At 39.4% G+C, this 12,298-nt stretch overlaps 1 protein-coding gene across 4 annotated transcripts in view; it reads left to right on the plus strand.

Moving 5' to 3' along the window:
- LOC134535723 (breast carcinoma-amplified sequence 3 homolog) overlaps nucleotides 1–12,298 on the plus strand; it is a 213,312-nt gene that overhangs the window by 37,133 nt on the left and 163,881 nt on the right. For all 4 annotated transcript variants that reach the window (XM_063374937.1, XM_063374936.1, XM_063374938.1 and 1 more), the window contains exons 8-9: nucleotides 126–405; nucleotides 4,175–4,317. In XM_063374937.1, coding sequence (XP_063231007.1) covers nucleotides 126–405; nucleotides 4,175–4,317 — 423 coding nt within the window. The remainder of the gene's footprint in view (nucleotides 1–125; nucleotides 406–4,174; nucleotides 4,318–12,298) is intronic.

The raw sequence follows: 12,298 nt of genomic DNA on the forward strand, positions 1-12,298 counted from the left end.
CCGGGAGATTGTTTTAGGACCCAGTGGAAGCCCAGGTGTTGTCCAGGGGCCGTGGTGTTATCGATGACTGCTCGTGTGCTGTGTAACGGGAGCGCACGGCGGGAACTGTGTGTCGTGCTGCGCAGGAGTGGCCAAGGAGAAGGTGTGCGACGACACGCCCCTGGACCTGGAGGTGGAGGCCAAGGCCCAGTGGCAGCTGCTGCGGTCCCGCCACTGGGCCGAGCTGCAGCCCCCGCTGCCCGCCTCCAGCCCCCTGGTGGCCGTCCCCGAGCGCCTGCCGCCCCCGAGCGACCCCGGCGAGGAGCGCTGGCTGTCCCAGGTGGAGATCGTGACGCACGCCGGGCCCCACCGCCGCCTCTGGATGGGCCCGCAGTTCTCCTTCAAGACCTACGCCAGCTCAACCAGGTACGCCACACCTGCATCTGGTGAGGATTGTTACACCACAATACTTATTTACTGTAACTACTGTCATAACATGGCTTATTTCAAAAACATAGAAGGTACTCGCAAGGCCGTTTGGGAGAGGACATGGGAAACTAAACAGATCACGAAAACCGAGTAACTTATAATGGTCCTGTTTTGTAAATGGTAGCGTAAATTATAAATGTAAATATGCTCAACTTGCGTACGCACAAAATTAATAACATTTATTACACACCAACTTGTTTCTTGTATTGGTCATAGTGATCAAGATGAATTAAAAATTTCTCTCATTATTCTCATTATATTCTTAAGCTTATATCCAAAACCTATAAATGTCTACAATCACAGTGGACTTATTATTGTGAGAGGGGGTGTTATTATTGTGAGAGGAGGTGTTATTATTGTGAGAGGGGGTGTTATTTCTGTGAGACAGGGATGTTATTTGTGTGAGAGTGGGTGTTATTTGTGTGAGAGAGCATGTTATTTCTGTGAGAGAGCATGTTATTACTGTGAGAGAGCATGTTATTACTGTGAGAGGGGGTGTTATTTCTGTGAGAGGGGGTGTTATTTCTGTGTGAGAGCATGTTATTACTGTGAGAGGGGGTGTTATTATTGTGAGAGGGGGTGTTATTATTGTGAGAGGGGGTGCTATTTGTGTGAGAGGGGGTGTTATTTGTGTGAGAGAGCATGTTATTTCTGTGAGAGAGCATGTTATTACTGTGAGAGGGGGTGTTATTTCTGTGAGAGGGGGTGTTATTTCTGTGAGAGAGCATGTTATTACTGTGAGAGGGGGTGTTATTATTGTGAGAGGGGGTGTTATTATTGTGAGAGGGGGTGTTATTATTGTGAGAGGGGATGTTATTATTGTGAGAGGGGGTGTTATTATTGTGAGAGGATGTGTTGTTACTGTGAGAGCATGTTATTACTGTGAGAGGGGGTGTTATTATTGTTAGAGGGGTGTTATTTGTGTGAGAGAGGGTGTTATTTGTGTGAGAGCATATTATTTCTGTGAGAGAGCATGTTATTACTGTGAGAGGGGGTGTTATTATTGCGAGAGGGGGTGTTATTTCTGTGAGAGAGCATGTTATTACTGTGAGAGTGGGTGTTATTATTGTGAGAGGGGGTGTTATTATTGTGAGAGGGGGTGTTATTACTGTGAGAGGGGATGTTATTACTGTGAGAGAGGGGTGTTATTTGTGTGAGAGGGGGTGTTATTATTGTGAGAGGGGGTGTTATTTCTGTTAGAGAGCATGTTATTACTGTGAGAGGGGGTGTTATTATTGTGAGAGGGGGTGTTATTTCTGTGAGAGAGCATGTTATTACTGTGAGAGGGGGTGTTATTATTGTGAGAGGGGGTGTTATTTCTGTGAGAGAGCATGTTATTACTGTGAGAGGGGGTGTTATTATTGTGAGAGGGGGTGTTATTACGTCGATGTGATTTGGCAGACCTGAGCCCGCTTGTCTCTCCCCCTCTCTACTCTGTGGCCTCTCATATTCCTGCACTTCCAAACAAAAAAATATAGGAAAGAATAATTACTTTTATACCAGTGTTTCCCTTTCTGGCTACTGACCTTCTATAAAAACTAGCATGCATGTTGCAGACAGCGAGAAACTTGTGCTGGGGCAGACTGTGCTGTTCACAGAGTTTATCATACACGGCTCAGATTTTTCAACAAAATAAATTATACTACTGCAACATAGACTAGGTAGTTATTCATATATTTAACTACACTGACCAATGTTAATATTTTTTTCTCAAGTAAAAAACTTGTATAAGGTTTGCACTGTATTTTTTAAACTAAAAATCTGCATAAAATGTGTGACCCTTCCACGGGTAAATACGTTATACATGTTATTTAGGTACATATTTAGTAACATCTTTTATTAATTTTTTTTTTAAAATATTAATTTGACAGTTGAGAGAGTAGAAACATGGAATGCAAACTCATTCATAAGCAGTGCCTGCCCAGTGATTGGTTTCAGTCAAAACGTGGCGAAATGAGGAAACTTGTATAGATTTAGTGAAAAAATTTGGGAACATATTTACAGCATTAGGACTCACCAACCTGACATGCTACAATAAATTTTTCTACAAACCGACTGTCCAGATGCTTTGCAATAGTGATGGTTCAGTTCCTGTTTTTTCCTGGTTCTCGGTTCGGTACTGGTTCCGAAAAATTGGTTCTCGGTTCTCGGTCCTCACTTAAAATATAATATAAGCATTATTAACACATTTTTATGTGGTGTTTCAAGTAATAAACTATTGATTGTTTCAGTTACAAAAAGAAAGCACTAAAAAGCCTGTATCCAAACTTACATTTTCAACAATTTACTGTTTATAACACTGAAAATAATAATTAGTTTGTATTATTCTGTCCTCAATGTTTTTATTGTATGCTTACAAAGAAGTACATTGACATTATTTTTCAGTCTTTAAAAAGGCTATCTAAGCAAATTAAAATGTTTAGTATAGTTTTCAAGCTACAGCAAGCAAACCATCCTACTACAAATGTAATATGTATTAGTTATAATTGTGAATAATATAGGGAACACTTAATAAAACTAAAATTTACTATAATAATCTAGCAATTACCTCAAGAAATTTACATACACCCTCCTTTAAAACATAAGAATACAAAAAAATATTACTATAATGGAAAAAAATAAAATGATAGTGAACGTTCAAAGAATTAAAATAAGAAATTGTCCTTCAGACTTATTGTCTACATCTAATTCTTGTGGCAAAAAACCAAAATCTTGACCCTTGAACTAATTTTGTCTGGTTTGCAGCAGATGACCAGAACTTTTACTGCTTGGAGACATACCTGGTGATACACCAATTTTGCTTGAATCACTAGCCTCGGAGCCCGAAAAATTACCGCTTTTAGGCTCACTGAATTTTATGGATATTATGAATCAATCGTGGACATTATATTTAGTAGCCATCCGTAACAAAGACTTGGCAATTCTGGATTAACTGCGAAAACAAATGCAACTCGACCCTAAGTGGTATATAACGTGCAACATTAGTAAGACAGGTCAGGAACAGGATCTGGGTCTTTTGATGAATGATGAAACAAAATGATAGTGTGGCACATGACACAATGAACAAAGAAATCAACACCAACATGTCAATGAACGAGTCTTTGTGATGACGAGTTCTTATTTTCCCTTACGTGCAATAGACTTGAAAGACATGATGCTGTAAAGTCATGCAACAATTAAATCCCTGTCAAAGCGTATTTACAGAACACCTTCAGATACCAGCTTAGTTCTATATTGTAGACTCTTGGGTTAACACATTGCGAAGCTATCAAAGTTATATGTTGATTCGTAGCTTGAAGTACTTACTCACGAGTTCAAGTCCTTCGTATCCAGACCTCACAACAATGACGACATGTCACCGTCGCACACCAACATTGACCAAGACAACACTTGTCACTGGTTCGTGCTCAGTTTGTGATAACACAGTTTGGGCTAATCTGGTTAATGAGTTAATTAATTTAAGTGGGGTGGTGTGTGAACCCTTTCATTAAACGTGGAAGTGATATTAAAAAAATTAAGTTAATTGTTAAACAAAACAGTAAGACAGTAAGTTATCGTAAAAATCGAGAAACCTTCAAGAAACAAAACTGTATTTGATTACTGTGTAACATATTGATAAGCGGACATGCATCAGACGTGCAAGTGAACTGTATGTTGGACGAGGCGAGGGTGTTGCGCAGTTGGCAGCGGTGCGGGCGTGTTGCAGCGCCGTGCCGCTGGAGTCTGACGCGCTGGACGTGGGTGTGGGCGGCGGCTCGCGCCCGGCGCGCTCCAACCCGGTCAACATGCCGGCGGGGAGCTCCGGGCCCCGCCCCGCTGTGCCGGTGCTCATCGAGTCTGGATCCGCGAGTGAGTGCAGTGCCGCTCCCACCCTGGTCGGGCATCACGCGTGCTACCAACAGCCACATGCACATGCAGTAGAACCTCCATGATACCTTCCCGTGTCATACGCCGGTTAATTAAAGTACTATATTTACAATGGTTTACTTTCCCGGAACATACACTTATAAAATCATTAATTTCCCGTTTCATACGTTTTTACGAAGCGGAAAAGTACTAAAATTCACAAATTGTTTTGTTTGTTATATTCCTCCTGATAAACTACGTTTTAATGCTTTTATTTTGAAAAACGTTCATTGTTTACCTTTGCGAGCGTAAGAAAATAACTTTATCGCACCATAGATATGGATGGTATCAGGAAGACTGTGCACTTCGCTAGTAGCATCTATGGCCAGCACCAAGCGAGACTAGTGGCGCAAACTAGCAATGACTATGAAAATGGTGCACGCGCTTTACCAAGGCACGGATCTCATATTTTGTGCATTCATTAATCTTTGAACTGAATATACCCGTTTGTTATTGTTTTCTTACGATCAGATTGTTTTGTATTTTACGTTTCTCAATTTAAAATTTTATTGAAAAATGTTATGTTGCATAAAGTTGATGTAAAATGAAACAAACAAGAAAAAATTTCTGATTTTTTTTACAATAGCCTATTTTTTTTAATTTCTAATTTAGGCTTGGTGACTTTTCCCCTTCTCCAAGAAAGGACTGCTTTACTTGATTATGGACTGTATTTTATATTTATGGTGGTTTTATTGTATGTATATATAATGATGAATTCATATCTTTCATTAATATAATGCAATTATTTACAAATTATGTATTTAAGTTTAATCTGACATTGTGCTGGTATGCTAGATTGAAAAAAAAAATTTATTATTGCCATTCCCTTTTCATACACTTTCCCGCATCATACACCATTTTTGTGCCCTCCGTTGAAAAGTGTATGACAGGGGTTCTACTGTACCTGTTAACCAACCCTATAGACTAATAGCCACTTTTAGAGGCTTACTTAGTATAAAAGTATCAAAGTACTAAATATATTTTTAATGAAATATACTACTATTAAAATATGGTGTAATGAACTTTAACTTTTTTAACCATCTGATTTACCACAGTTACAAAGTATATATTAGCTTCTCTCGAAAATAAAACACTTTTTTAAAATTGCTAGGGTGGGGTTCTGCTAAGTCAAGACTTAAACTTCAATTTAAAAAATTGGTATTGTTTATAATCCTTCTATAAGGTGAATTTTTTACATTCATGTGCAGGCAGCTAATGTCCTGTCAATATTTTCTCAAAATAATTTTAAGTAAGGAATTGTGCATGTCGGAACTAGTCTCACGTTAATCAATAAAAATGAGATACCTAACTTTGCAAAGACCATCGTAAAAAACAGTACTGTGTTAATTTTTTCCAGCACTATTTTTCCTACAGTAATAAATAATAACTAACCTGCTTGCTAGCACTTGTGCCTGGGGCAGATGTTTTACAAACTAATTTATGTCTGGGATTCAGCTTGAAAGTTAGAGAGTCCTAAATGCTACTTTTTTTTACTTGACGTGACATTTGAAAAAAGCCTAGGTATGCCATTTTTTCAAGTTAGAAATAGTGTTGTTAACTAGAAAAATAATACCAAGTTCATGTTTCTCCCAGTTGCTTATAATTTTAATTTCAATATTTTTATAGTTAATGCTGAATATTATAACACTTCCATGAAATGCCAATAATAAAATATAGTGTAGTTTATTGTAATGAGTTCTTGAATGGTTCTTGTAATGGTAAAGACAAATTTAAATGTTTCTTTGGACATACGCCATAACTGGTTACACTTCATGTCGTAAGTAACTTCAATAATGGACAAAAGAGATGAATATGCAACACACAGAAAACAGGCAAGATGTAGGTAATGTAAAGGTAAACTGCATGGACAGCACAGAGAATTACGTGGAAGGAATTAGTCAGAAAATTATTACAATACAGATGAACACCGAAGATAGACAGTGACGGGACAGTTGCATCAAGAACAGTAAATAAAGACAAAATATGAACTTGGACCACACACACAAACAAACAAACCCAATGTGATACTAAACAGATAATGTGGATAACATGACGACAACATAGAGACACACAGGCGAACCCAGCGATGTGACTAATAAGATATTCTGGCAACACAACAGACAAACACTGTGGGCTTACCCTGTTTTATCGCATGATCGTCGCACTTGCATGATCGTCGCACTTGCATGATCGTCGCACTTGCATGATCGTCGCACTTGCATGATCGTCACACTTGCATGATCGTCGCACTTGCATGATCGTCGCACTTGCATGATCGTCGCACTTGCATGATCGTCGCACTTGCATGATCGTCGCACTTGCATGATCGTCGCACTTGCATGATCGTCGCACTTGCATGATCGTCGCACTTGCATGATCGTCGCACTTGCATGATCGTCGCACTTGCATGATCGTCGCACTTGCATGATCGTCGCACTTGCATGATCGTCGCACTTGCATGATCGTCGCACTTGCATGATCGTCGCACTTGCATGATCGTCGCACTTGCATGATCGTCGCACTTGCATAATTGTCGCACCTATATTTTAGGTCGTCAAAATTTGGATAAAAAAACTTCTCGTGTAAACGTCGCATGATGTTTTCGGTCCCGCTAATAGATGCCGAGTGCTTTGTGTAGGTATCTTTTCCGTATAAAATGATGTATTTTAAAGTATAAATCTAATTTTTATTCAGATATTACAGCTGACTTATTTAATTAACAGAAATACGAAGTTGTCTGATGTGTAATTTTCTTTGAAAGATGTTTTTAAATGTTACAACCTTAATCTGTATGTCTGCGTCGCTGCAGTGTACTGATTATAAAAATGTAGCCAGCACTTTTTGGCATCATTTATGTTTGGTTCTGTTGTTTCATGTATATCGAATATCGATATCTCGCCGATTGCATGCAACGCACGCTCTCTGTCGAGTGCCGAGTTAACTACATTCGATGGCCCCACTCTTTCACGGTGTATACGGCGATAGTTTTGCATTCCGACTCATGTTCGCGCCACAGTTTTGGTTTTTCTATTTAAAGTTGAAGAAAGAATTTTGTTGCATGACTTATTAATTTAAATTGTTTGGCGTGCTCTTGTATACTCCACTTTTAAATAAACGTAGTTTCCATGAATGGGTTTTGTTTTATAAATAACTTTACCTAACAAAAAAAAAAAATTTTTTTTTCCGCATAATTGTTGCACCCCTACTTTTCAAACTTGATCTTAATGATTTTAATATAAAATGTGCAACCATTATGCGATAAAACGCGGTACTAAGACAAACAGTTGTGACACTTCGGGAACTGAGTTGTGTTCCTGTCATCAGGCACAAACGGACTGATAGAGGACTCGGGAAAACAGGTAATTTATTGAACAAACCTTAATAGGGGCTAAGGTTTTTATTCATAAAATCACTCACAAAACATAAGTTGGCCTGGTTTCGTGCACCAAGAAAATTCCAAGTAGACAAACGTAACAAAGAACAAAATAGGGTAAATATACTTTACAGTCCATAAGACAGCGTTAAAATAGAATTTCATATGTTGAGTTACCATGTGTCTTGATCACCTTTATTTAATTAATTGGAGTAAAATTAATATAGTATGTGCATATTTTTTTCTCTGTCAAGCGGTAGATAAATGTAAACAAATAAACAAAATATTAGGTTGCAGGATAACCAACCTACAAAAAAAATCATATGGTGACTGTATCAGTTTGTCTTCCATTGCTTATATCTGCCTACAAGTGTGGAAAAATAAACTAAAGTAACACGCCCTATGAATATTTATTTGAATTTTGGTGTGCTTGTTTAATTTTCAAATATTTTGCATCTTTAGTATAATGTTACGCTCAATTGTCTGGTAGACACATTAGGCAAAATGTAATTTTACATTTTAGTTTTTCGTAAAAGGTTGTGAAGAATCTCAGTTTATGCTTTGGGCGCCAAACTGTGGTAAAAATTTGCATTTTGTCATAAATGCACTTACCAACATGTTATCCCAGCTAGCACGCCACTGAATGTGTGAGAGGAAAGGGTGATTGTTACTATTGAATATAATATTATGCATATTGTGTGTTCCTGGTATCTCTGCATAAAAGTTACGTTTTAATTCAATACGGTTGAATCTGTACTTCAAGAATAAACAAATAATGATATTTTAATTTTATTTACAGTAGAACCCCTATCATACACTTTTCAACGGAGGGCACAAAAATGGTGTATGATGCGGGAAAGTGTATGAAAAGGGAATAGCAATAATATAATTTTTTTTTCAATCTAGCATACCAGCACAATGTCAGATTAAACTTAAATACATAATGTGTAAATAATTGCATTATATTAATGAAATATATGAATTCATCATTATATATACATATAATAAAACCACCAGAAATGTAAAATACAGTCCATAATCAAGTAAATCTGACATGAGAAACAGTGGCCTTACAAAATGTTATGAAGTCCTTTCATAGAGGAAGGGAGAAAAGTCACAAAGCCTAAATTAGAAATAAAACAAATTAGGCTATTGTAAAAAGAAAATCAGAAATTTTAGCTTGTTTGTTTCATCTTACAAACAACTTTATGCAACAGAACAATTTTCAATAAAATTTTAACATGAAAAACGTAAAATACAAAACAATCCGATCGTAAGAAAACAATAACAAACGGGTATATTAAGTTCAAAGATTAATGAATGCACAAAATATGAGATCCGTGTCTTGGTAAAGCGCGTACACCATTTTCATAATCATTGCTAGTTTGCGCCACTAGTCTCGCTTGGTGCTTGCCATAGATGCTACTAGCGAAGTGCACAGTCTTCCTGATACTCTCCATATCTATGGTGAGATAAAGTTATTTTCTTACGTTTGCAAAGGTAAACAATGAACGATTTTCAAAATAAAAGCATTAAAACGTAGTTTATCAGGAGGAATATAACAAAAAAATTTTGAATGTTAGGACTTTTCCGCTTCGTAAAAGCGTATGAAACGGGAAATTATTGATTTTATAAGTGTATGTTCCGGGAAAGAAAACCATTGTAAATATAGTACTTTCGGCGGGACCAAAATTAATCTGCGTATGACACGGGAAAATGTATGAAACGGGAACGTATCATCGAGGTTCTACTGTAAATATTAGTATTGACTGAAGGCTCTTAATGCAGCTAATGCAAAGATCATTACCATGCATATATTTGTTCTAGACTTGGATATGCTAGAGGACAACCGTAGTTCATAACTTTGTTAATCTGAGTAATGTGGGAGGACACACAATAAAATAATGCCGGAACTAGCTGCTGTAGTCGGGAGCAAATCTTCTTCTCTTCTCTCTGGACCTCTAGGTGGTATGCAGCAACACTGGAAATGGGAGGGCTTTACTGATACTGCGAACTACAGCAATTACAATGCAATCAGGAACAATCAGCATCCCTCTATCCTGTAAAGTTTGTAGTTAAATTTGGTTTCACCAAACGTCGTGAAAGTTCGTTGCAGGATGCTGCAAACTCCATCGTGAAGCACAAAATGTTCTAAAAGGAAAGACAATGAAGAGTCTCACTAAGACATCAAACTTATTATTTTCTGATGCGCAGTCAGAAAATACTATTCACAAACTTTCAGAAGATGAATCTATTCAATTAGATCGCGGACGACGCTCATCTTCTGTTCCTCGAGCGGCCAGCCCCAACTCGCGCAATGTCTTCCTTCTGCAGTGGCGACAGCGTCTCTCCTCTTTCTTCCTTCTAATTAACAACGCTGTTGAATTTGGTTGCTAACACCAACCAAAGAGCTGTAAATATTTCCCAGTCCTTCCTCAGTGGTGAGGTAGTTGAAAGAAAGTGAAATCTATAAAGAATAAAATCAATGTGTGTGTGCAAAGCTAAGGCAAGATTAATAAAATTCCAAGGAATAATAGTTCAGAAGACCCTGAAATTAAATATGTATTGATGTAGTGTTGTCTTATATAACGGTCAAAATTGGTTGTCCTCCTAACATACAAATCACAAACTGACACAAATTAGTTGAGAACAATAATAAATAATTAAACAAAAACTGTAAACAGTCTGACTGGTTACAGGGTACAATAAATTATATTTGTGATTGTGTTAAACAGCATGGTACATCTGCAGCTCACTTTCCAAAACGTACACTATGCCAAACAGACAAACAACTTTGCAGCAGCGTGCCAATATAGGTTATGAGAAAATAATGTGCGGTGTTGAGGGATGTAGTGGAATTAGTGGATTTATTGAAACAAGTTGGTTAAAGTGATTATAATGCCCTAAAGTGTATACAGTACTCTCGAACAGATGCAAAGCCAGACAACTCGCTTGCGCCCGTGTTCAGACCCCGCTGCACCGTCGTTGACCGCAAGTGTACTCGACCAAGAAGTGCACAATGCTGGACACAGAAATGCAGTGCGCTGGCTTAAACAATCCACACATCCGCCCAGCTGTCCTCGACACACGGGAGGGAACACCACTGCCGAACATGTCCGATGATAGCCGGAGCTACGATGCCAGCACCCACGTTGTAGCGCAGGTGCAACTTTCCCACTCTTGAATGTCAAGTTCCTTGAAAAGTTCTCATCGAATATATAGTACATTTAAGGAAAATCTACAGTCGTTGAATTCACAAAAATAACTAAACCAGTCATCAGCATTGAAGGTTCTAAGTTGGTTAAACATGGCAGCAGATGAACCACTGACAACAGTGACAGCAGGATGGCGAGTGTCCTCACCTCCACACGACAGAGCTCAGCAACGCCCGAGACTGACCCTGCTCTGTGGCGAAAGAAAGTTGGTGAGAATTATGTAAACAGGAACACACAAAACCCAAAGAATGGCAGTTTAGAATCTCGTAGGTAATGTCTTCGGCACCGAAGATTTATACACACAGTGGGAAGTTCAGACACCATCATCTCCACTGGTCGTAGCGATGCAACAGTTCAGGAACAGGAACACAGCAATCACCGCCAGCATGCGCTCCAAGACATCTGTGGTTTGCGGCCGAGGAAGGCCGTGGGCTCCAGCCACTTGCGAGCTCGTGCTCAGCACTGATGTGCGTGCGTGCCGGGCCACCGGGCTGGCGTGCCCCTGTCAGGCACGGACTTGCAGCGAGGTTCCCAGTCAGGGCAGTTAGACTGACGTCATCCTGCAGTCTGCAGCAACAGTTCTCCACAGCCTCCAGCGGACGATGTTCAGGTCTCATGGGTAGGTCAGCTGGACGGGGAGCAGAGACATGTTGAATCTCTTCATCCCAAACAACGGTGGACAACAGCAGACCTCTTGAAGCCAATCTTCTTGCCACCGGGCGCCATGCCAAAGGAAAAGGAGGGGGGGGGGTGGAAGGAAAGAGAGGCAGCAACTGTAACCTAGAACAACAAAATCAAATTTTTTCAGATGCTACAGGTGGGCCTTCCTTTACTTGCCTGTACTGTTCACTTTCTTCAACAACACAGTGTTGTTGCCCAGAAAACAAGCTAAAAGAAACTGCCCCTGATAGAGCGGCAATAACTTGACGTCATGCTTATCAGCCAATGAAGGCATCACAAAACAGTGGCAAAGTACAAGATTGCTGACGTGATAATTATGGTCTGAACGGTGAACATAACTACGGGCGACGCACTCGCGTGCTCTCTGCAGTTTACACTGTATGTGACAACTTGTAGTCTGAAGTCGAGTCGGAACACAGGCAGTCTCCACTCGTTCAGTAGATGGTTTGAGATCTCCCTCCCGAGGAAAGGCACAGACGCGAGTAGCCGGAAGCAGAGTGGATGGTAGCGTTGAGCCCTACATTGATGAAGTCAAGTATGGGTCCCACAGAGTCTGCTCCTTCCGGTAGAAGGAGGTAAGGACACTCTTTAAAACCTTATTTACCCGTTCTGACTGGTTTCCCTGTGGGAAATAGGTGCTACCGTACACCGGCTT

Source organism: Bacillus rossius, chromosome 10 (genome assembly GCF_032445375.1).
Source record: "Bacillus rossius redtenbacheri isolate Brsri chromosome 10, Brsri_v3, whole genome shotgun sequence".
Lineage (NCBI taxonomy): Eukaryota > Metazoa > Arthropoda > Insecta > Phasmatodea > Bacillidae > Bacillus > Bacillus rossius.